The 26,315-nt window shown below is 43.8% G+C and overlaps 1 protein-coding gene across 2 annotated transcripts; it reads right to left on the reverse strand.

Annotated features, from left to right (window-relative positions):
* Positions 1–1,622: 1,622 nt before the first annotated feature.
* MRPS5 (mitochondrial ribosomal protein S5) lies at positions 1,623–25,187 on the reverse strand. 2 transcript variants are annotated; one of them, XM_027554542.1, is made up of 12 exons: positions 24,922–25,187; positions 21,242–21,322; positions 18,815–18,952; positions 15,631–15,756; positions 14,153–14,386; positions 12,413–12,447; positions 10,959–11,049; positions 8,701–8,747; positions 8,184–8,241; positions 7,819–7,881; positions 4,559–4,695; positions 1,623–2,014 (listed from the first exon to the last, which is right to left on the reverse strand). In XM_027554542.1, the coding sequence occupies exons 1-12, from the start codon at positions 24,977–24,979 to the stop codon at positions 1,790–1,792; spliced, it is 1,293 nt and encodes a 430-aa protein (XP_027410343.1). In that variant the 5' UTR covers positions 24,980–25,187; the 3' UTR covers positions 1,623–1,789. The 2 variants fall into 2 exon arrangements, with proteins under 2 accessions (XP_027410343.1, XP_027410344.1); XM_027554543.1 differs by lacking the exons at positions 15,631–15,756; positions 18,815–18,952; positions 21,242–21,322; positions 24,922–25,187 and having other exon boundaries at positions 14,232–14,370.
* Between the last annotated feature and the right edge of the window lie 1,128 nt (positions 25,188–26,315).

A 26,315-nucleotide genomic window follows, 5' to 3' on the forward strand; every position in this document is an offset into this window, starting at 1 on the left:
CACTCACTGCGGGCCTGCTGGGCACCCTCTGCCCGATGCTCCCTTATCTTCCTGCCCTACTGCCCTCCGTTTGTCCCCTCCAGTTTTACTAAGATCCAGTTGTCATGTAACACGGGAGAAGCTTAAGGTGTACAACATGAGGATTTGCTCAAAAGATATCAAAGGCCTAAATATAAGACCCAACCTTATAAAACTTTGAAGAAAACACAGGACAAAAGCTTCCTGACACTGGATTTAACAATCATTTCTTATATAGAATGCCCTGCTGCTGCTACTGCTGCTAAGTCGCTTCAGTTGTGTCCGACTGTGTGACCCCACAGACAGCAGCCCACCAGGCTCCTCTGTCCCCGGGATTCTCCAGGCAAGAACACTGGAGTGGGTTGCCATTTCCTTCTCCAACAGAATGCCATAGATACAGACAATAAAAAATAAAACTAGACTTTATGAAAATTAAAAAATTTTGCACCTCTCCCATCTGGAAATTCATGTGTACCCTTTAATCATATCCTTTTATACCAAACTGGTAGGCAGAAAGTCATAGCAACTTTTGATTTACAGTTATCAGCCCGAAGCCTAGTAACAACCAGACTTGCGACTGGCTCTGAAGTGGGGTGGGGCAGTCCTGGGGGCCTGAGCCCTTAGCCAGTGGAGTCTTGACGTGACCTCCAGGTAGGTAGTGTCAGAACTGAGTTACACTGTAGGACATCCAGCTGGTGTTGCAGAGGACTGCTCGGGAAGGAAACACTCCCCCACTCCACCCCCACATCTGATGTCAGAAGTGTGGGGAGTGTGGCCATCGTGTGAGTAAAGGGGATACACAGGAGGGGAACTTGGCTTTGCCCCACTCAAAATGACAAAAGGACTCTCGGAATATCAGGAAAGAATGAATGAAAGAGCAAAAACATGGGTAAATAAAATGGGCTTTTCCTCTTCTTGAGTTTTGATATTATGCTTGATGGTTGAAGCAGAAGTATCATGAGTCTAATGTGGTTCTCAGTGTAGGCAGAGGAAATTCTAAAACAATTATACAAACGGGAGGTAAAGGGATTTGAAGATAGGTAAGGTTCGTATACTTCACTCAAACTAGTACAAAGTCACCACCAGTAAAGTGATATAAGGTCATACCTAGTGTGTGCGTGCTAAGTTGCCTCAGTCCTGTCCAACTCTTTGCCACCCCATGGACTGTAGCCCGCCAGGCGCCTCTGTCCATGGGATTCTCCAGGCAAGAATACTGGAGTGGGCTGTCCTGCCCTCCTCCAGGGGATCTTCCCGACCCAGGGATTGAAGTGGTATCTCCTGCAGCTCCCGCACGGGTGGCAGATTCTTCACTGCTGTGCTATTAATAATGCCTACAGCAACCACCCAAACATGGATACAAAGAGGTTTACTAAAAACAGAACTTCTGGAGTCAAAAAGAACTAAGTCTGCATGTTTTCCTCAGCTTTCTAACTGTGTGTTACAGTCAAGTAACTATAACTTGACTGCACATTATTTTTTATCAGGTCAGACTAGAAGCCCTGCCTCCCCAATTCATTTGAGTTTTAACTAGTTTAAATAAATATTTGAAGTAGTTTTTAACTAAGACACATATGTAAAGTTCCTACCACAGTGACTGGTATGTATGACGTGCTCAATCAGTTACATCCGCATCATTTATTATTTGTAAATAAAGAAATGTAAGGTTGGCCTTTCCTTTTAAAAAACCCTGACAATCTCAAGCGTGAGAGGATGAGTCTCTCGCAGGTGCTGGAAGCACCCAGTGCCAGGCTGGCCGAGGCAGGAGGGAGGCCTACGTGGCAGCTCTCTTTAAACCTGACCACACAGAGCGCTTCATTCCCTGCACAGCCTTGACATCGTCCCAGTCCAATTTGATATCCGGAACTTCATCTTCCGGCTCCGGATCCTTCCTCAAGGCCCCCTGTGGTGAGGCAACCACGATGGGCAGAGGGCCACATTCCTCCCGGAATTCCACAACATGGAGACTCTTCTTATCAGCCAGCTGTTGGTGGGTTTCCTGGGCACAACCAAGCGGAGAGAACACCAGGTTAGGTGGGTGAGGCTGGTCTAACGTGGTCTGCCCCTGATGTTCATCTGGCGTGGCACAACTGTCTGGCTGATTAAAATGTAGCAACTCTAAGAGTTCATTAACTGAGGGTGATTATTACAGCAAGAAACCTGGCGCAGGTAACACAATATCAAGTTGACTAGCTAACTGAATATACGTAAGAGTGATTGAAAGTAAGATTTTACTTAAAAAAAAAAAGACACAAAACACAAAAAATCTGAAGTCTTTAACCTAAAGAGCAGGAACTTCCTGTGGCTATCCTAAAGGTGACGGGCTGGGGGCAGAAGCATCCCACCCACCGCCCCACCCCCAAGGGGCATGAAGAAAGGGCCTTGGCCTCTGGCCTCCTGTCTTCCTCACCCTCCCAGTCATGTGCCACGCTGTGCCCCAGAATGAACTTGACTCTCACCATGCCCCTGCTCTAGCTGCCCATTTATAGGACACGCAGGGACAGAGGATGTCAAGTATCCTCAGATATCCAGCACCAGACTGGGACGAACAACCCGATTTCATCAACAACGAAAAACGTAAGAGAAAAAAGAAAACCGGAACTTACAGATTAAAAGTGATTTAAAAGACACAGCAAAGATTTTAAATGTATTGATCTTTTCTGCCATCTGATTCAAATAAACTATATAAACAATGTTTTTAATCTGACAAATGGATACATTTCTATGAACACTGACTAGATGTTTGACATTGAGTTACTGGTAATTTTTTAGGCATGATGGTAGTACTGTCTGGTACTTTTTAGTCCTTATCTTTTAGAGATACACGATGAGATATTTATGAGTGACATAAACTGATGTCTGAGATTTGGTTCAGAATGACTGGGGTTGGCTGGGGGTATATGAGACGCTAACTGTTGGTGTGCAACAGAGCCATGAGGATTCATAACAGATGGTAGCCGTGAGTCTGGACCAGGTGAGTAAACTCAATAGGTGGTTTACAGATAGTATATTAAAATATCTAAAATACTGTGAGAATAGTACACTTTGTACTATTCTAATTCTGCATATATTTGAAATTAGAAGAGAGAAGTGCTAATTCATAAATAAATAAGTTGGAGTGTCTTAGAATCAGAGGCGTGTCGCTTACACTGGTGTCATTTTTTTGAGTAGCACAATGCAACTTTTTATAGCTGATTCCATTTTAGAAGAGATGATACGTAGTCACTGTAGCCAAAGATTCAAAGTACTAACACAAAACAAAATATCACGTAAAAGAACAGGTCTGCTTGACCATAAGTATAACCTAAAAACAAATATTTTAAGTTACATCACACAATTAAGTCTCTAAAGTAAGTTTAAGTTTAGAAGTGCTTTTGAGAGATGTTTTTAGATAGTACTAACACACAGCTGATCAAAAAAGTTCTTTTAGGCAAAATTTTTCTTTCAGTTAGTTTTCCTATTTTAAACAGTGACCGCTACAATTACTCCACGGATCACTTTATTCAGAAACAGCCAGAGCACTCTGTAACCCTGCCAAAGTCCTCAGCAAATGGAGGCCCGTGAATGCCTCTTGAACCCGGCTGTCTTTCTGCTCACTCAGCTCTGCTGAGGTCCACCCAGCCTTTCTTTCAAGGGACAAGCCAGCCCTGCAGAGCTGGAGGGGCCCCTGCAATGACAGCCCTTCCTCCCTGCCACTGGTGCGACGGTGAGCCCAGCCCAGGCTGAGGGGGTGAGCTTGGCAGGGGCCCAGCGGCCCCATCTATGTGGAGAAATAACCTGAACTATTGAATGCGCAGTTCCTACTGACTCAGATGTCCCCCTGAACAACCTCTTCAGGTGACATGAAACTTACTCGAGACTACTCTCGAGTGCAAGTGCCCAGGGGCCTTCACCCTAGTTCCAGTTGAAAGGACAGAATTAAGAAAGGGACTTTCTCTTTTTATTTAACATTTTTATGTTGTTGGAGTTTTCGAACAAGCACATATTCTTTCCATAATAAAAGCAGATTATAATTACTGGCTTTTAAAAATACTTAATTTTAAAACTTCAAAAGCCCATGCAGTTTTTTTTTAAAGGATGCTGCTGCTGCTGCTAAGTCGCTTCAGTCGTGTCCAACTCTGTGCGACCCCATAGATGGCAGCCCACCAGGCTCCCCCATCCCTGGGATTCTCTAGGCAAGAATACTGGAGTGGGTTGCCATTTCCTTCTCCAATGCATGTAAGTGAAAAGTCAAAGTGAAGTCGCTCAGTCGTGTCAGACTCTTAGTGACCCCATGGAGTGCAGCCTACCAGGCTCCTCCGTCCATGAGATTTTCCAGGCAAGAGTACTGGAGTGGGGTGCCATTGCTTCTCCATTTAAAGGATAATCCTCATGAATTACCTCTTCAGTTGGATTAACTAACCTGATGCAGCCAGAGACAAAGAATGCATGGTCCTCAGGTGGCCCAAGAGCAACTCCAGGGCGGCCCAGGAGATGCTGGTCTCAGAGCACACCGCTTAAATACAAACTGGCTCTTCAGTTTCCGAGCATAGGGTTGACTTACCTGGCGAGAGAGCCCCTGGAAGAGGCCCCGGGTGAGGCTGAGCATGTTGACGGAGCCAGAGACCTTGGCATACATGTCTTTGATGCCGATGAGCCGGCAGATGGTGGTGATGGCTCGGTGGCAGCGGAGGCCATAGCCTAGAAAGAGGAGAATCAAGTCAAACGCCTGCCCACTCGCCCACAATGCAGGTGGCGCCACCTGCTGGCCTCACCTGGCTTCCAGCTCTGGGTTTACATGTTGGTTCACATTCTGGCTTCATCACTTCCCAGCTGGGTGACCTTTCACAACTTCCCGAACTTTAAGGAGGACCCTGATTTAAATGAGATGCTATAAGGACTAAGTAAATAATATATATGTTTCTGGACTTCCCTGCTGGCTCAGTGGTGAAGAATCTGCCTGCTAATGCAGGGGCCATGGGTTTGATCTCTGGTCCAGGAAGATCCCACATGCCTCGGAGCAATTAAGCCTGTTCCCCACAACTCCTGACTGTGCGCACACCACAGCTAGAGAAAGCCCGCGAGGAGCAACAAAGACCCAGCACAACCAAAAACTAATTAAATGATTAATTTTAAAATACATATACCTATAAGTTTATTAAACACACGGATAAAAAATAGGGTTGTTAAGATTAACAGAGAGCCTGAAGTTTCTTGGCACCCCATGTCCATGTTAACTAGGGCTCACCAGACACATCTGTTCTCACCCTCCTTGAATGGTCAGCTGCACTGAATAGAGACATCATCCACTTCCTCCTTCTGGAAAAACTCTTGGCTTCAGTAACTCACCCTCCCCCAGACTGCCTCCTAGTTACTGGCCCGCCCTTCTCACCTCCATGCTGGCCTCTAAATCTCCCGTGGTTTCCTCTCCAGCCACTCACCCCACTCTTGGCCACCTGTAATCCCTTACCCATGTTGTTGCTGGTTAGTTGCTCAGTCATGTCCAACTCTTCATGACCCCATGGACTGCAGCCCACCAGGTCCCTCTGTCCATGCGACTCTCCAGGCAAGAACACTGGAGTGGGTTGCCATTTCCTTTTCCTGGGTAGCTTCCTGACCCAGGGATCGAACCCGCATTTCCTGCAGCTCCTGCATTGGCAGGCAGATTCTTTACCACTGCACCACTTGGGAAGTTCTCTAGCACTCTGATTAGCCAGGCATAAAACTCAGCACATACCTTAAAGCTGAGCTGAAAAATACAGCTTTAATCAGAAGACAGCAAAGATTTAAAAAAAAAAAAAAAAGTAACTTCTGCAATTAAAACCAGCAGTCTTTCAAAAATCATTCAGATAAAGATGTATCCAAAGTAACATGTCTAACAAAAACATTAGGCAAGCCACAAATGCAAGCCATGGACACAGGAGCCTGGTGGGCTACAGTCCATGGGGTCGCAAAGAGTCGGACACGACTGAGCGACTTCACTTTCACTTTTCACTTTCATGCACTGGAGAAGGAAATGGCAACCTACTCCAGTATTCTTGCCGGGATAATCCCAAGGACAGGAGCCTGGTGGGCTGCCGTCTATGGGGTCGCACAGAGTCGGACACGACTAACGTGACTTAGCAATATATATTTTCAAATTATCTTGCAGATACATTTTTAAAAGATTTTTTTAAAGGAGGTAAAACTGATTTTAATAATGTATTTTATGAACCCAGTATGTCCAAAACATTATCATTTCAACATGTCATCAATACCATAATATTTTTGAGCTATTCCTTATCCTTTTTTTTTTTCTCATATGGAGCCTTTGAAATCTGGTGGTATGTGACAAAGGGACTCTCAGAAGCCACCTTTCAAGTACTCAAAAGCCAAATGGGACAGCACAGGTTTAAACCTTAATGTCCAAGTGTTCAACTCAATACTTTTTCTAATGATAAATGTTTTTATTATCTGGCATATGAATGATTACTTATGATTTTGAAGCAGAAGGCAAGTTCAGGTGCACTAATATAATTGGTACTACATTTGATTTTTTTTTTTTTTTTCTTTCTTATTTCCATGCCATGGCTCTAGCAAAGTTGTATTAGAAGCTTTGGCATGAAAAATTTAAATACTGTGTATGTTCTATCTTCTGAACCAGACTTTTTAACATATTACCTAGAGTTATACAAAACCATTTTTACTGTAGAACCACAGGTGAAACGCACATCAGAATGTTTAAGAATTCTACTGCCTGAGTATACTGGGCATAACTGGCATAGCCCCATGACCCTAAACTCTGACTGCCTGCTCTTCCCAAGACAGGACGAAGGTCCATCTCCAGATCCTCAGAGCCTGGTATAGCACCTGGCTCACCAAAGTTGTTCAATTCACACTTAATGATGAGAGTAAATTAAAGGAACTGAATATGCTATTGGAAAAGAACCATCTGTAGCATCCATCAGTGAATTCCCTACGAGTAACCAATGCTTTTGAAGAACTGATGCTTTTGAACTGTAGTCTTGGAAAAGACTTTGGAGAGTCCCTTGGGCAGCAAGGAGATCCACCAGTCCATCCTAAAGGAAATCAGTCCTGAATATTCATGGGAAGGACTGATGTTGAAGCTGAAACTCCAATACTTTGGCCACCTGATGCAAAGAACTGACTCATCAGGAAAAGACCCTGATGCTGGAAAAGACTGAAGGTGGGGGGAGAAGGGTGACAGAGGCTGAGATGGCTGGATGGCATCACCGACTCAATGGACATGAGTTTCAGTAAACTTCAGGAGTTGGTGATGGACAGGGAAGCCTGGCGTGCTGCGATTCATGGGGTCGCAAAGAGTCGGACACGACTGAGCGACTGAACTGACTGACTGATTGAACCACTGTTCCCACTACAAACTCAACTACTTATCCAGTTGCTGTTTCCTATTCATTAAGTGCTCTTCCCGCCTACAGTTACCCCTGGAATGTGTTTGTAATCATATGAGTCTAAGTAGGTTGACGACTTTTTTTAAAAAAAAAATCACTGAATTATACATTTAATTCATTTATTTTCTGTTGTGATTTGCAGTATGTGTGATGTCAGTTCCCCAAATGGGCATCAAACCTGAGCCCCCTGCATTGGAAGCCTGAGGTCTTAACCACTGGCCCACCAGGGAAGTCCTAAGGCTGACTGCTTTTTACTTCCCCAAAAACCTTAATCAACTTAAATCTAACTTAGGCCTGTCCATTTTGGTGTTTTCAAAATGAGTTCAGGCAAAGGTGAGCAAAAACAGGGGGCAGGATGAAACTGGTACAGTTTCTCTGCTTTCCCTCCAACACATCATAAGTTTTTAGTTACCTCTGGGTTGTTTCTTCATCTTGATATGTGTCCTTTTAAATGTTAAGGAAATATCGTGGTATACTGGAGGGTAAAAACAGAAACACAGGGTTAGGGGTACAGCTTTAATGCCCTTGCAAATACCACAAAGCAACCACCGCGACCCTAAGCAGCCATCATGCATCAGCCACGGATGAGTAACCAACTCTGATTTCACTCATTACTAACCTTCTCATGAGAGTAAGTTTGGTTCTACATTTTATATATTTATATGAAAGAAGGTAGTAACAGACAGAGAAAGACAAAAATATCCACAGAGATATAGTGCCACACATAAAGAAACAAGTATAAGCCTGAAAATTTTAAAAGAAAAGATTAACACTCACTGGTATGGTCTTCATATCGTTCTATATAATGCAAATAGTGAACGGCTCTATTCTTTGCCTGAAAGAAAGAAGGAAAATAATTTTCTTAAATCTCTTGTTGGGAATTTACATTTTCTCAGAGATTCAAAAAACACCTTTTATAAAATATTTTATTATGGAAAATTGCAAATTTACACCAAAATTTCAGTAGATGCTTCCAAAAGTCAAGGATTTAATTTTGAAAAAAATAAATAAAATAACATCACTACCACAGCCAAAAAAAACCCAAACTGAAACCAAATCAATAATTCCTTAATATCATTTAACATTCCGTCAGTGTTCAAGCACTCGCCGCTGTCTCATAGCTCCGGTAAGCAATCACAAGGCTAATAGAAATGACGCAAGAACACAGGCCCTTCTGAAACTGCCTTTATGAGATCAGTAACTTTTGACAGTAAGTATTTTTCTGTGGTTCCCACGAAGTCTAGCACAGACATTATTGATCTTTTACTGTTAACAAAGAAAAAAATGTACATACTTTTCTGAAAGCATCTGCCCGTTCAGTGGCTTTCCCAATGGCAAAACCTTTTAAAGAAAAAGTAAAAATATTTGAGGTAGCAATTTCACTGCAAGAAATTTCCCCTATCAATATACTTGCAAAAGTACAATAAATGACATGTACAAGAAGCTCACTGTTGGGCTTCTCCGGTGGCTCAGTGGTAAATAATCTGCCTGTAGAACACACAGGCTTGATCCCTGATCTGGGCAGATCCCGCATGCGGTGGAGCAGCTGAGCCCGTGCACCACAACTACTGAGTCTGTTCTCTACAGCCCGGGAGCCACACCCGCTAAAGCCACGGCACCCAGAGCCCACGTTCTGCAGCGAGAAGCCACTGCAGTGAGGCGCTCATGCACTACAACTAGAGTACCCTGTTCAACACATGTAGCGCAAAGCCCGCGCAGCAACAGAGACCCAGGACGGCCAAAATAAACAAACAAACTCATTTCTACAGAAAATATATGGTGGTATAGGAACAAAGAATTTCTGGGAAGAAAAGTGAAAGTGAAGTTGCTCAGTTGTGTCCAACTCTTTGCGACCCCATGGACTGTAGCCTACCAGGCTTCTCCGTCCATGGGATTCTCCAGGCAAGAGTACTGGAGTGGGTTACCATTTCCTTTGCCAGGGGATCTTCCCGACCCAGGGATCGAACCCGGGTCTCCCGCATTGGAGGCAGATGCTTTAACCTCTGAGCCACCAGGGAAGCCCAAGGAACTGTTAAAGAGTCGTTTCCTTTGGCAACATTCTATCTATAAGGTATTATAAATACCCGTTTTATAAGTGTCAGTATGGATGTAAATAGGCAGTTTTCCAGTTTTCTTCCCTTTACACATTCATGTATACATTTCAAAAACAGATGTTCATTGTGGAAACTCTACTGAAGAGTATCAAGAAGAAATTTGAAGAACTGGCAAATGTACTAATTAAACATTTTTAATCTTTTCAGTGTGTACTCTTCCAATCCTTATAGGCTTTTCTTTGCATATAAACATACTTTTTAAAAACTGGGATTATATCAGTCTTATATGAAGTGGTTTTTAGTTTGTCTCTTTGACCTAATGATTACTTTGTGAGAAATATCAATAACCTCAGATATGGAGATGACACCACCCTTATGGCAGAAAGTGAAGAGGAATTAAAAAGCCTCTTGATGAAAGTGAAAGAGGAAAGTGAAAAAGTTGGCTTAAAGCTCAACATTCAGAAAACGAAGATCATGGCATCTGGTCCCATCACTTCATGGGAAATAGATGGGGAAACAGTGTCAGACTTAATTTTTTGGGGCTCCAAAATCACTGCAGATGGTGACTGCAGCCATAAAATTAAAAGACGCTTATTCCTTGGAAGAAGTTATGACCAACCTAGATAGCATATTCAAAAGCAGAGACATTACTCTGCCAACAAAGGCCCGTCTAGTCAAGGCTATGGTTTTTCCAGTGGTCATGTATGGATGTGCGAGTTGGACTGTGAAGAAAGCTGAGCGCCGAAGAATTGATGCTTTTGAACTGTGGTACTGGAGAAGACTCTTGAGAGTCCCTTGGACTGCAAGGAGATCCAACCAGTCCATTCTGAAGGAGATCAGCCCTGGGATTTCTTCGGAAGGAATGATGCTAAAGCTCAAACTCCAGTACTTTGGCCACCTCATGCGAAGAGTTGACTCATTGGAAAAGACTCTGATGCTGGGAGGGATTGGGGGCAGGAGGAGAAGGAGACAGAGGATGAGATGGCTGGATGGCATCACTGACTCGATGGACGTGACTTTGAGTGAACTCCGGGAGATGATGGACAGGGAGGCCTGGCGTGCTGCGATTCATGGGGTTGCAAAGAGTCGGACACGACTGAGCGACTGAACTGAACTGAAGTGATTTCCCATAATTGTTTAATGGCTATAGCGTATCACAATGCTTGGTTACATATACTCTTCTGGTAACTGTGTCCCTATTGTGCAATATTTACTGTCTCTCTCCCCACCCCCAGTTTTTTTTTTTTTACTATTATACATAATACAATCGTGTCTTAAGCCTTTTAAAATATTCACTGTCCTCATGGGAAAAAGCAGGTGTAGGAAGATCTCTCTTTTCCCTCTAAGGAATTACTTGGGTTCACCACAAGGTCTGTGAGCCTAAGCCACTAAAAGACAATCAGTGGGAAAAGCCTGAAGCCACTGAGTGCACAGCTGAGGGCAGGCCATGCCTGTCCCCCCTCCACCACCAGCTCCTCACATCCTACCCCCCACTCACCTGCGGCTCCTCTGCCGTTCCCCACAGCGACCAGGACACGGACGGATCTCTTCCTTCCCTCTTTGGCCGTCATGTTGAAAACATTTCTCACCTAGAGGACAAAATGGCCATAAATGTTACCCCTTAAGGAAATTCTGAAGTAGGGAACCAAAGGAACCTACACACACACGCACACACGTACACGGTGAACACACACATTGTCCCTCACTCCCATGAGCACAAACAGCACACTTCCTCCAAAGGAAACCACCATCTGGGCTCTTTCTTCAGGAGTAAAATGGAAATAGGACTTTCTCTTCTTATTTTACAAGCTGGTTAGACGATCTGACTGAGATAACTTTTAAAGAGATTTGAAACTGTAAAACACAGTCTATCTTATTTTAATGAAGGCACCACAAGAAAGAAAAAAAGTTGCTGATTCAACTTTAACACAGTTGGTAACTGACTGATTGACACATCCCAATAGCAGAGATGCTAAAATATGAAAAAGTGTGAATCTTACAAATGATAAAATGCAAGGTGCAGAAACAATCAGCAAAGAAGTGGATCTCTATGGATTAGACTCAAAAGAAGACAGAAACTTCTGAAATACTGATTGTTATGCACTGTAGAAAAATCTACATTTGGGGGCATATTTATACATTCACCAAGAACTACAAAACTGTTAACTGCTTACGTGGTGGCCCCTTTCCCATAAAGTGAACTTAAAGAAAAAGGGAGCTCAAGCCCACTCTTGCGGATCCTCTTACTGGAAATCACCCCCACGGACAAAATTCTTCAAAGGAACTAACTTCCACAAGGGGTATACCAGGACCCAAAGACGTAAAGTACTTGTAAATATAAACTTGAATGTAATTGACACTGAAGAAATAACGTACACAATCAATCACAAACTCAACACATTCCATATGGCATTTAACACCAAGTGTGAGCTCAAAGGGAAGTTACGGTTTTAGGAAATGCCCTGGAAAAAGTGATTGAAACTGACCTGATACAGACTTCAGTTTCAAGACCTTATAAGAAGCCCAGCAGAACCTTTCCCTAGCAAGAGCTGGACATTCACAGTAACTCCAAGCTTTCTACCCCTCCCCATGTCTCCCTCCAACCTCTGCTTCCTGAACTAAGTGTCAGATACAGCTGATCCCAAGAGAAATTGCTACTGCAACCTCTGCTTTAAGAAAGAGGAAATTTAATGCAATCTCCAAATTCTGGTATCAACAATACCACTGAAGTCACCTTGCGATGAGACCCTGATGAGCAGCCCCTCAAAAGGGCAGCAGTCAGAAGAGAACTGAAATTGAAGTTTCATCATTTCCTTACACAAAGCAGCCCTGTAGCTCAGAAAGTCACACATCAAAGGCTTTTCTTCACTGTTCCTCTTTCTGTATCCCCTCAATACCTACTAACCCAACTTCTCCAAAGGCTTAACTGGGTATTTAGTTCAGCATGCCTACCTCAAGTATCCTGGTATCGAAATCATCATACGTTTCTGCAGGGAGGAAAAAAACAGGAATATAGATAAACGCATCCATGTAATTAGTGTATGACAGCATTTTTTATCACTGGCACCATCACTGACTTTTCACTAAGAATCTCAGATATTTTGGTGCCACTCTCCAGGCCGCACCCTGGTCCTCATCACTACCAGAAACTCTTCCACCCCTAAATTCATAAACCTGGCCACCATCTTCCTGACTGCTTTCTCCTACCCCTCCAGCTCTCACTCAGTGACTCAAAGGTACGGTTCTTGGGGCTCGGCCAGCATCTCCAGACTCGTGACCACTGCTCCCCTTTCTCCATCACCCCTCTGGCCTTCCAGCCTCTCCCACTCAGTCAAGACACTACTGCCCACCACTTCCGCTAGGTCTCGTGAATGTCCTCAACTCGCTCACCTCTTCCCCCGTACACCACACCATCCAGGAGGCAATCAGTACAGCTGTCTGGCCACACCTGACCTGCTGGGCGCTACGACAGAGAAGTCAAAGCACGGCACACACTGGGGCCACTGAGAACTCATGGTCTCCAACTCAGCCGAGCCCTCTCTGCTGCCCGCGGGCCTTCTACATCCTTTTACTTAGGTCTCTCTCTTCTCACCACAGCAGCCATTTCAAACACTCCCTGTTCTTTTATTTTGACTATAGGAAATTAACATTCATAGACAACAAAACAACCAGCAAAATGTACGTTTATGTACCATTAGCTGGCTTCAGTGATTATCAACTCACGTCAATCGCCTTTCCTCTACATTCGGTCCAATTCCCACTCCACTGGGTAATTCTGAGGCCAGTCCCAGATACGTTATGTTTTCATCAACACACTCTGGTGGCCACACTCGTCCATGTTCCCGTCTCCTTCTCAAAGACTCAAGGAAGCCTCTGGAGAGACGACACTCACACAGTCAAAATACAGCTCACCTGACCCTGTCCGCTGCCCTTTCTTCTGTCACGAGTTCACCCATTTATCTACAGGCTAAACCTGGGCCCCCAGGAGGGACTTGAGCTCATGGGTTTCCCCCCCCATATCGTCATTCTCCCATGGGAAGTGTTCTTCTAAGTCCTCAGTGTGCTGGCTGAGTCTCTCCACCTCAACCTCTCCTCCCCTCTCTAAGCCAAACTTAAGAAAGCAGCCAAACTCTTGCCTACTTTCTCATCTCCTATTCGTAGACACGAACAAATTTTTCAGATGATTTTTACTTCTTTACATACTCAGGAAACAGTGGGGGAGATGACTTTGTTTTCTAATTTCATCTGATAAATATTATCAACTTTTATTTCATGTGTTCTTTTAGGATGCTTCATGACAACTATTTGGTTTCTTCTGTTATCAAAATAGCACTCCTAAGGCATGCTGCTCCATACCCCATGACCAACAGCACTTGGGAAACCACGTACTATGGGAGACGCGTAATAGGCGTAGTGCACACCACCACGCTCGAAGGCTCCGAGAAGCCACACAAGGAAGACACCAGAACCCAGTGCTTTGCATCCTATCTGTGGAATACTTCTTGGTTTACAGGCCTCTAGTGTTTCATAAAATACAGTTGGTTAACAATGTGAAGTTATTCCAGTGATATTCAGATTCTGTATTAGAAAAGGGCAGTCTAAACAGAGGAATAACTAGAAGCATATTAAAGAATTCCAGAAACTAGGAGTGCCCTCTCCATCACGACGTAAGTGAAACCAGGACTCTGCTACCTCCATTGGGACCGGGGTCAGGGGGGCCAAGACTGATGCCGCCCCACGAGTTTCCGCTCCATCCTCGCTCCCGTTTAACCTTCATCTTCCTCTTCCGGTCCCACTCTTCTCTCTGTTGGACCATATCGGCCTCCACCTTTTCTTGCTCTTCCTTGCTTCTTTGAGTGATGGTCTGTATAGCTCCACTTTTCATAAGTGGGGCATTCAGACCAGGCCATAGGAAGCCACGACGCCCTGAAGGTTTAAAAACACACAGAAATAATTCTTTTAAAAGCATTCATTTCTTGAGTATTAAAATGCCAGGCAGTGGGCATACAGATAGATACTGCTGGTGGGAGCTTATACTAACATACTCACTTACAGGCCACTTGGCACCGTCTACTAAAATTTTAAACATACCCATGGAAACAGCCAATAATTCCACTTAACGGTACGGCCTAGAGACACACTGCCCCTCGGTTATGCAGCATACGTGTGCTTGGACAAGGATGTCCACTCAAGTGTTATTTGTCAAGCCCAAAAAGAGAGACAATCAAACTGTCTAGCAATGTTGAAACAGCAAAATGAACTATGGCATATCCAACCTATGAAATATGCTGCATTCAACTCAAAGAATAAGGCAGCCCTGTAGGTTCTGATATGGAATAATTTCTAAGACCTATTATTGAGTGAAAAAAAAGTGAAGTATAAGAGAATATGTACCGTGTGATATAATCTAATGATTTTTAAAAGAAAATGTATATTCCTGTTAGGGTTTTTATGTATACAAAAGCATTAGAAATGTCAGAAGGATTGTTAATCGGTTATAACCCAATACAAAATAAAGTTTAAATTAAAAAAAAAAAGAAAATGTCAGAAGGAAACATCAAAATGAAATCAGTGGTTTCCTTAGCAGAGGCAACTGGGATTGAAGAAAATAAAAAAGGCACCAAGGGACTTCCCTGGCGGTCGAGCAATTAAGACTCCTCACTTTGAATTCAGGGGACCCCCAGTCCGTGAACTAAGACTCCCACATACTTGTTTTTGTAAATAAAGTTTTATTGGAACATAGCTGTGCCCATTTGGTTATGTATTACCTATAGCTGCTCCTCTGCTACAACAGCAGAGTTGAATGGTTGTAACAGGGACCATGTGGCTCACAAGGCTGAAAATACTTACTTCTTGACCCTTAGCAGAGAAAATTCTAATTTTCTACCACTGAACTGTAAATTCTTTGAGCACAGGGCCTTTCGCAGCAGATGCCACACAAGGGCACTTAAGGCCTGTGGAATGAATAACTCAATGAATGAATCTCTTTTTATGAGATTTTCTTCCCCTGAATCATGGGGCAATGAGCCATTTGGCTGGACTCTAAAACCACATTTCCTAATGTCCTTCATTAGAAATGTTTTGATGTTTCTAGTTCATAAAACATCTATAAAGTTTTGGAGAGAAAAAAAAAATCTTAGCACAATAGCTGTTTTTACAAGTAAGTTTACCTTCGCCGATGATCTGACCCCTGTTCAAATCCTTCCTTCTTTTTCTCTTGGTTCTTTTGCCTCTTCCTTTTCTTGCTCCAGCTCCGGTTTCTGCTAAAGCACCTTTCCATAGCTCATCTGCTGTCACTGTAAAGAGACAGGTGTTACAGAATTTCTTCAAGCAGTGGTTCAGGGCCTACTGATTTATTCCTGTTGAGTAAAAAGGGCTGGAAGAAGCGGGGTCATCTGCATCATTGCAGCAATGAAAGCAAAATTAAAACATCCTTTGCACATTCCACATGATTTCCATTTGAAAAGCCCAAGATTTGTTGCTACTCCTTTTACAGAGTATGGCCTCCCCAGCACAAAAGACAACCAACATTTATATCCCCGTTACTTTCCTATAGATGTGTCTCCTGAACATTTTATCACCTATGTGACATCCACTGTAACTGTTGAGATAATCAATAACTAGCCTTCCCAATACAGGTCTCTTAGCCCAAAGAACCAACTCTGCAATTTGAACCCACAAATCTTAATCATTTATTTGTCTGCTCTATTCTGAAAATGCCCTATACGTCTGTATATCCTTCAAAACAAGATGCCCAAATTCGTCTTCAACTCTAATGAAAACCTAACCATTCTTGGGAAAGAATGAGCATGTATGGGGTCTGACAGTTAATCCTTGCACATGCCTGTATGTACTCCTTAGATGATTACCTTTTACTTTAATGTACAGACCCCGAAACCACTGATTTGTTTCCATCTGTGAATTTCTAGGCTCCCCCAATCTTTCCTGCCATACATTGCAGAGCATTTTCCCCTCTGTACTTGTGGAACATTCAGATTCTTTACTTCTGACTGCTTCTGAATTTACTGGTATAGCCACGTTGTTTATTAGATTTAAATGGTCTCCACAAGGACTCTGCCTTTCACGTTATCACCAACTGATTTTATGACAACCAATTATTCCATTACCAATTTAATAAAGAATCAGAACCATACAAACATTGTACTAGTCAAAAATCTAAGACACATATATCTACATGCCTGAAACCTAAACACATTCTAGAAGTCAAATGAGTATCTTCATTTTCCTTTTCTTATGAGCCCTTAGGCTTTAAAGGTTCTACCTGCTTGCTTCCTGAAAGGCCTTACACTTTGATCCTTTGGTTTGATAACATGAAAAGGGGAAAATGTTTGGGATTTACAGTATTTTTTAATGTTTTGCATCTATAGAGTACCCTGTTTTTCAAAATACACATATTATTAGAACTAATCTTTGTAACTGAAGCTCAGAAAAATAGGTCAGTTTCCACATCACATGCTGCTTTGTGTATTCTTGATCAAAGCAAACTTTAGATTGACACTAATTCATTTAAGAGAACCACAGGTTTGAAATAAAATTACCAACCTCAAGCTATACTCGCACTAAACACTGACTTTCTTTCTTTATTCCTTAAAAAGGATGCTATCTATAAATGCCATCAAAAACTTGAAAGTTCACAGTGCAAGCACTTTTAATGGAGATAAATCTGGATTCCAGAAAAACATCTACTTCTGCTTCACTGACTATGCTAAAGCCTTTGACTGAGAGGATCACAACAATGTGGAAAATTCTTCAAGAAATGGGAATACCAGACCACCCGACCTGCCTCCTGAGAAACCTGTATGCAGGTTAAGAAGCAACAGTAAGAACAGGACATGGAATAACAGACTGGTTGCAAATTGGAAAAGCAGTACATCAAGGCTGTATATTGTCAACCCTGCTTATTTAATGTACATCATGCAAAATGCCGGGCTGAATGAAGCACAAGCTGGAATCAAGATTGCTGGGAGAAGTATCAATAAACTTGGACAAGCAGATGACACCACCCTTATGGCAGGAAGCAAAGAGGAACTAAAGAGCCTCTTGATGAAGGCGAAAGAGGAGAGAGAACGTTGGCTTAAAACTCAACATTCAAAAAACGAAGATCATGGCATCTAGTCCCATCACTTCATGGGAAATAGATGGGGAAACACTGCAAACAGTGACAGACTTTCTTTTCTTGGGTTCCAAAATCACTGCAGATGGTGACTGCAGCCATGAAATTAAAAGACGCTTGTTCCTTGGAAGAAAAGCTATGACCAACCTAGATAGCATATTAAAAAGCAGAGACATTACTTTGCCAACAAAGGTCCATCTAGTCAAAGCTATGGTTTTTCCAGTAGTCATGTATGGATGTGAGAGTTGGACCATAAAGAAGGCTGAGCACCAAACAACTGATGCTTTTGAACTATGGTGCTGGAGAAGACCCTTGAGAGTCCCTTGGACTGCAAGGAGATCAAACCAGTCAATCCTAAAGGAAATCAGTCCTGAATATTCATTGGAAGGACTGATGCTGAAGTTCCAATATTTTGGCCACTCAGATGCTGGGAAAGACTGAAGGCAGGAGGAGAAGGGGACGACAGAGGATGAGATGGTTGGATGGCATCACCGACTCAATGCTCAATGGTTTTGAGCAAGCTCTGGGAGTTGGTGATGGACAGGGAAGCCTGACACGCTGCAGTCCATGGGATCGCCCGACACGACTGAGCGACTGAACAATACAAGAACAATCTGGATTTGTCCCCAGACCACTGCAACAAAGTGACTAGCACAACCAAGTGAGTCACACAAATTTTTGGTCTCCAAGTGCATACAAAAGTTATGTTTACACTATACCACAGTCTTTAGCATGCAATAGCATTATTTCTAAAAGCACTGTGTCTAAAACATTATGCCTAAAACAACAGTATACACTTTAATTTAAAAAAAATTCTATTGCTAAAATGTTCATCTTTAGCAAGTCAAAGTAGCAACATCAAAGATTACTGATCTCCTATCACCATATCAAATATAATAATAACTAAAAAGTTTGAAATATTGCAAGAATTACCAGAATATGACACAAAGACACGAAGTGAGCAAAGCGTGTTGGAAAAAACGGTGCAGACAGATTTGTTCAACACAGGGTTGCCACAAATCTTAAATGTGCAAAAAATGCAATATCCTCAAAACACAATAAAGCAAAGTGCAATAAAACGAGGTATGCCTGTACGTCATATGTTAACCTCTGAAGTGTAAATTCGTTTAAGGAGAAGAAAAAGAAGAAAAATTAAGATACCAAAGCACCTCTTCTTTTCCTGTTTCATGAAATGGGAAGTTGGTGGCCAGACTACGTACGTTTAGTGAAGAAACTATAGGATCTGTACTGCTGGGCCGTCACGTTCCCGGGAGCAGGAGTGCAGCACTGTGTCTGCAGCGCGGGGCCCAAGTGGGTAGAACGGCAGCGGCCTCTGGGTCCTGCAGATGACGAAGGGCCTGTAGGCAGACAAGAGCAAAACTGCGTTAGACTCCACGCCTGCGCAGAGACACTGCCAACGCCACAAATTAACTCTTACTTATAAAAACAAGCCACTAAAATGCTGAACTTTTAAGAATCGTATTTGGAGGACAGTCTTTCTTTAAAAAATAAAAGCAAACTTTTGGACGCTGGCTCAGATGACACAGGGAGATCTCTCTGGACCTGTCAGCTTTATTGAGTAAATGGTTCAGTTAAAAGTAAATAGAAACCCGTGGCTTTTCATTTTAAATAAATTCAGGTCTTCAACAATCACTCTAAATCCCATTACATTGGACACATTTTAGTTTTTCTTTTAACCCCCTCAATCTTCAACAAAATACCAAGTACACATTAATTTATTCTTGCTGTTTAATGTTGCAATCCTTGAAATACTCAGCTCAGCTCAGTCACTCACTCATAACCGACTCTTACAACCCCATGGACTGTAGCCTGCCAGGCTCCTCTGTCCATGGGATTTAGATCGCATAGAAACTGTGCTTGCATCTATGCTCAGAAAAAGCAGACATGCGGCTTAGTTAAATCTTCAATTAGCATAACGATGTTAACAGGGAAAAGAATAATATACACTATCTATTTGGAAATATAACCAGGTAGAAGTTAAAACAAAGTGTCACTGGAAAATGAGAAGGCCTAGCAAAGGGAAATGGTTTTAAGGTAAAAACCTTTTGGTATTCCTTGGAAGTGTAGTATTTTAAGATAACAATCTTCAAAGCAGGAACTACTCTGCTCATTTTATATACAAGGCAACTGAGGGTGTCGTTTGGTCATGGTTGCACAGGCAGAAAAAGTGGAGGAGAACTGTCTCTTCATTCCACCAGTCATTACTTTCCTTGCCCCAGACCTCCTGTGGGACTGTCCCCTCAGCAAGAGTGCTGCTTTCTGGCCTTCCTCACAGATCCCTTCTCCAGGCCCTGTATCAGCTCAGGCTGGGGCACTGCCTGAGTCAGAGTCGAGGGCCGAGTACGTCGTTTATGACTGAACGCATCACCCGAACAACAAAGACACAAACGCAGGAGGAGCCAGGCGCTCCAGACTGCTTGCCGGACCACCTGAACAAGCGCAGAGGCATCCCAACTGCAGGGCTGACAAGACGAAAGGAAGAAGACTAACGGCAAGTCCAGCACGGAGCGGACACAGTGAGCTTTCAACTCTGCCCTAACCAGAGACCATGCGGAGGAGGCAGGATTTAACTGGCCATAAGCATGACATGACATTCCCAGGTGGCTTGCTCAGCTGTCAAGAACCCGCCTGCCAATGCAGGAGACGGGAGGTCAATCCCTGAGTCGGGACGATCCCCTGGAGAAGGAATGGCAACCCACTGCAGTATTCTTGCCTGGGAAATCCCATGGACAGAGGAGCCTGGCAGGCTACGCTTCATAGGGTCACAAAGAGGTAAGGTTCGTATACGTCACTCAAACTAGTACAAAGTCAACACCAGTAAGTGATGTAGGTATAATGTAATACCTAGTGTGTGCACGCTAAGTCGCCTCAGTCCTGTCCAACTCTTTGCCACCCCATGGACTGTAGCCTGCCAGGCTCCTCTGTCCATGGGATTTCCCAGGCAAGAATACTGGAGTGGGTTGCCATTCCTTCTCCAGGGGATCTTCCGACTCAGGGATTGACCTCCCATCTCCTGCACTGGCAGGCGGGTCCCTTACAACTGAGCAAGCCACCCGGGAATATCATGGTATGCTTATGGTCAGTGCTCAGAGTCAGACACAACTTGGTGACTGAACAACAACAACAAAGCATAACATGGGCTTGGCAAGCGCCGGCCTCTTCCTTTTGGAAAGTGAGTCAAGAGAGGGCCTGGCACCATCAGGAAAGAACAAAAACCTTCTGCAAACACTGTGTTTCAAGGAGGTGTCACAATATTCAAAATACCTCAGAACCCAGTCCTGCCATTACTGGCTGTGTGACCTTAAGCAAGTCACTTAGCCTCTAAGAGACTCATTTTAGCATCTGTAAAATGGGAATAACAACTCCGTCACTAAAAACTGGTGTGAGGATTAACCAAGATAACATACTATTAACCTGACACACAAATCATTGTTCAATAAATTGTGGCTATTACATCTTAGACCTTGAATTATAACTGCCATTATCATTAAAAATTTGAAAAATACTCTTTAGACCTTACCCATTTCTATTATAAAGAATGTACTTCATTTACATTTTAGAAACTACACAAAGTACTCTTAAGTATCAGATCTTAGAAGAAAAGGTTGTTAGATAAATAATCTCACCATTGCTGGGAACAGCTTTCAACGCCCAAATGGAAGCTGTTGGAAAGGTGTTTAGGTAAAGCTGCCTGGACCATAAACGACCTGTAAATTAAAACAAAAACAAAGGTTAAGATGTATTTCTACATGAAAAGGAACATTTTTAACACCTAAGGAATAGCAACATCTATAGTATAAAAGAACCAAAACAAGTAAATGAAGAGTTTCTGGGCACCATGACCACTTGCCCAAGTAGACGACATCACATCACACTGGCTGCTTCACACTCACACCTGACCTGTTACCAAGCCTCACACATTCTCCTCAAAAAAAGGCATTCGTTAACCATCAGGCAAGTGCAAATCAAAACTACAAATTTATACCACGTCACATCCACTAGGATCACTATGGTTAAAAATACAGAAAATAAGTGTTGACAAGGATGTAGAGAAATAAAGATCCTCATGCTGGTGGGAACGTAAAAGGTGCGGCTACTTTACCACAGTCTAGCAGTTCCTCAAAAAGGGAAACATGGAGTCTCCATTCAATCAAGCAATTCCACTCCCAGGTACATACACATGAGAAATGAAAATAGACACAAGGACACTGCACACAAATACTTACAGCAACACTACACGTAATAGCCAAAAGGTAGAAACAACCCACATGCTCAAGTGATGATGGATAAACAAAAACGTGGTACATACACAAAATAGAGTATTATTCTGCCATAAGAAGGAAGTACTGATTTATGCTACAATATGGACAAATCTGAAAAACACTATGTTAAATGAAACTAGACAGTAAAAAAAGATCATGCATTACATGATTTCATTTATACGAAACATCCAGAACATGCAAACAATAGAGAAAAAGGGTAGATTAGTGGCTTCTGGGGGCTGGGGGAACAGGGAACTGTGGGACATGATAGGTAAGGTTCTTTTTGAGGTGATTAAAATGTTTCAAAATTGATTATGGGGATGGTTACACAGCTTTGTCACTCAGTCAGTTCAGTCGCTCAGTCATGTCAGACTCTTTGTGATCCCATAGACGTCAGCACACAGGCCTCCCTGTCCATCACCAACTCCTGGAGTCCACCCAAACTCATGTCCACTGAGTCCGTGATGTCATCCAACCATCTTATCCTCTGTCATCCCCTTCTCCTCTTGCCCTCAATCTTTCCCAGCATCAGGGAATGAAAAGTCAATGAAAAGTTAAATGAGTCAACTCTTCGCATCAGGTGGCCAAAGTATTGGAGTTTCAGCTTCAACATCCGTCCTTCCAATGAACACCCAGGACTGATTTCCCTCAGGATGGACTGGTTGGATCTCCTTGCAGTCCAAGGGACTCTCAAGAGCGTTCTCCAAAACCATAGTTCAAAAGCATCAATTCTTCGGCACTCAGCTTTCTTTATAGTCCAACTCTCATATCCATACATGACCACTGGAAAAACCAGAGCCTTGACTAGACGGACTTTTGTTGACAAAGTAATGTCTCTGCTTTTTAACATGCTGTCTAGGTTGGTCATAACCTTCCTTCCAAGGAGTAAGCGTCTTTTAATTTCATGGCTGCAATCACCATCTGCAGTGATTTTGGAGCCCCAAAAAATTAAGTTTGACACTGTTTCCACCCTTTCCCCATCTATTTCCCATGAAGTGATGGGACTGAACGCCATGATCTTAGTTTTCTGACTACTGAGCTTTAGGCCAACTTTTTCACTTTCCTCTTTCACTTTCATCCAGAGGCTCTTTAGTTCTTCTTCACTTTCTGTCATTAGGGTGGTGTCATCTGCATATCTGAGGTTATTGATATTTCTCCCCTCAATCTTAATTCCAGCTTGTGCTTCATCCAGCCCAGCATTTCTCATGATGTACTCTACATATAAGTTAAATAAACAGGGTGACAATATACAGCCTTGACGTACTCCTTTTCCTATTTGGAACCAGTCTGCTGTTCCATGTCCAGTTCTAACTGTTGCTTCCTGACCTGCATACAGATTTCTCAAGAGGCAGGTCAGGTGGTCTGGTATTCCCATCTCTTTCAGAATTTTCCAGTTTATTGTAATCCACACAGTCAAAGACTTTGGCATAGTCAATAAAGCAGAAATAGATGTTTTTCCAGAACTCTCTTGCTTTTTCCATGATCCAGTGTGATGTTGGCGATTTGATCTCTGGTTCCTCTGCCTTTTCTAAAACCAGCTTGAACATCTGGAAGTTCACGGTTCACATATTGCCGAAGCCTGGCTTGGAGAATTTTGAGCATTACTTTACTAGCGTGTGAGATGAGTCCAATTGTGCGGTAGTTTGAACATTCTTTGGCATTGCCTTTCTTTGGGATTGGAATGAAAACCGACCTTTTCCAATCCTGTGGCCACTGCTGAGTTTTCCAAATTTGCTGGCATATTGAGTGCAGCACTTTCATAGCATCACCTTTTAGGATTTGAAATAGCTCAAATGGAATTCCATCACTTCCACTAGTTTTGTTTGTAATGATGCTTCCTAAGGCCCACTTAACTTCACATTCCAGGATGTCTGGCTCTAGGTGAGTGATCACACCATCATGATTATCTGGGTCGTGAAGATCTTTTTTGCACAGCTCTGTAAATATACTAAAAACCACTGAACTGTATAGTTTGAGAAGGTGAATCATATAGTGTGTAAGTTACATCCCAATAAAACCACTATCAAAAAAAAATTTATACACTAGAAAAAGAAAGAAAAAGGCTCTGGAACCAGCTGGTATGGCTGCAAAAATCTGACGTCCTTCCAGTCTAACCTTGAACAAGTTTCTCAACTTGTGTGCCCTAATTCCCTAATCTGTAAAATGGGAATGTAAAGGTATCTATCTCATAAAGACATTGAGAAGATGAAGGAAAAAAGCATAAAGAACTTAAGACAGACCCTGCTACACATAAGAACTCACGGAAGAAAGCTGCAGATGCTAGGTGCTATTTGAACAGGGCTTTGAAAAAAGAGGAGGTGGTCACAAACATAAACAAAAGTAAAAATATTTCTCAGGTCAGATTTTCCGACAAAGGATTTCAGGTCAAGTTTCCTAACAAAACAAGTTACAAAAAAGAACTTTTAGATTTTCACAGATCTTTAGATTTCAGAATTACGAATGCTGGATTGCAGGTTTTAGAGCGATCAGCGGTCAGGTCAATGGTATACTGGTTCCTAGAGATAAACGTTGCGCTGGAGGATAGTAGGCTGCTTCTCCTCGGGCTGCAAACAACGAACATGGGGTGGGGGACAATACCAACATCCTTCTTTTTAATAAAGAGTATTGATCAGCCCGAAATCTAAAATAACTGACACTAATCCTATCCGACTCAAGCTGGAGGACAGCCTATTTCCCTTTCGAGCTTCTCTGGCCTCGATCTACCCACAAGTCGCGCCGGCGGGGAAGGCGATGATGGCTTGCAACTATCCTCCTCACTTAGCCGAGCATGCACAAGCCGCCTGGTGAACTGGAAGGGACCCTGGACCGCGTCCAGTCCATCCTCACTTTACACACCCATGCCCTGTGCGAACGCACGCAAGGTCACACAGCAGACCCCAATGAGCCGGTAAACCGGCGCGAGGGGCCCGGAGCTGCGGCTTCTTGCTTTTTCCCGCCCGGGCGAATGCAGGCCCCGGGAGAGCCGCCCCCACCCCCGCTCCCGCTTGGCTCAAAGCTCCGGCTCCCAGCGTCCCAGCTCTCACCCGCCGAAGCGCCACACAGAGCAGGGAGGAAGCCCGCAGCGCATACCGCCGCCGCCATGGTGGAGGCCCACGAGCGCCTCCGGCCGAGCAGCCTTCCTACCGCCTGTCGTGACTGCTCTCCATCCACCGGCCGCGGACCTCGGCCCGAGACTGAATCCCCAGGGTCCGGGGGCCGCGCCGCAGCGCAGGCCCGAGTGAGGGGGTGTCCGGACAGGCAGCGGGGTGGGATGAATCCGGCCTCGCCGCGGACAGCCCCCGCGGGGTCCTCGCGTTAGGACCCAGGGGCGGGGCTTGGGCCGGCCGCCGGGGTGGGCGAGGCTTGAGGCCGGGGTGGGCGGGGCTGGCGCGCTGTCTTCTCCCGGCGGGACCCTCGGGATCTAAAGAGCCGCGAGCGCGTGTACCGCTGACAGAATCCTCTCACTGAATGAAGCTGATGCTGTGGACTCTCCCCAAACAGAAATGAGAGGTACGGACGAGCACGGAGCGGGGTCTAAGTGAAGATCGAAGCGGGGTCTAAGTGAAGATCGAAGCGGGGAATGGTGCACACGGAAGAATAAAAAAGCCGTTCATAGCCAACTCCAGTAACGCTCTGGATTTGGGAGAAGCTCTGCGGGCGATGAAGAAGAATCCATATCCAGAGTGTCAGAACAAGGGGCTGCTTCTTCCTTAGTAGAACTGGCCCGATGTGGTCAATCTGCAACAGGTTAGCTGACTGATCCTTCGGCGTGTTCTGTCATATTGAGGGCCAGTGTCGGTCTCTGCTGTTAGAATAGTGAACGCTCGGCAGTGGCTATATTGGCCCTAGTAAGTGAAAGTCTGTGTTGTTGAGCTCAAACATAACTTCCATCCCTAGTGCATTGCCCTTGAGTCCATTTGGCTGGGGGAGGAAGCAGACTGACATTCTCAGGTTGGTTATTCTGTCCACCTCATTAAAACCCTCCTATTTGGTAAGCATTCATGTGGAGCATAATTAAGTTCACATTCTGTGCCAAATTAGAGAAGTCTGTCCACACCCTCTTCCCCACACCTCCTTGAATTTTCTAATCCCATTCCTTTCAAGTACCTGATCAGCCAGCCAAGCCATTAGCCATGGTCCCTGAAAAAGTATAGATCTGTACACCTGATCGGGCAAAATGAACAACCAAGTGCACTGCTCAAAGTTCTGTCCACTGAGAGGATTTTCCTCCACCTCTGTTCCTCAGAGCGTTCCCAAAGTGGGATGTTGTGCAGCTGTGTCCTTGTAGGCCGTGCCTACATACCTTGCAGAACCTAAGAGTTTTGTTCTTCAGGCACCTGGTCGCATGGAAGTTACCGTGAAGCTGTAGGTGGAGGTTGAAGGGAGAAGATAATACAGCAAGAGTAGAGGCCATGGTCATGGCACTCAAGAATAGAGG

The sequence above is a fragment of the Bos indicus x Bos taurus genome, chromosome 11 (assembly GCF_003369695.1).
Source record: "Bos indicus x Bos taurus breed Angus x Brahman F1 hybrid chromosome 11, Bos_hybrid_MaternalHap_v2.0, whole genome shotgun sequence".
Classification (NCBI taxonomy): domain Eukaryota; kingdom Metazoa; phylum Chordata; class Mammalia; order Artiodactyla; family Bovidae; genus Bos; species Bos indicus x Bos taurus.

Bases quoted from the DNA above. Each gene is read 5' to 3' on its own strand.
- MRPS5 (XM_027554542.1), bottom strand. From the start codon at position 24,979: ATGGCGGCGGCGGTATGCGCTGCGGGCTTCCTCCCTGCTCTGTGTGGC. The intron at 15,757-18,814 runs GTACGTAGTCTG...GTCTCTTTACAG, and splicing joins CTATAGTTTCTTCACTAAAC to TGACAGCAGATGAGCTATGG. The intron at 8,242-8,700 runs GTATGTACATTT...TCTTTCTTTCAG, and splicing joins GGGCAGATGCTTTCAGAAAA to GCAAAGAATAGAGCCGTTCA.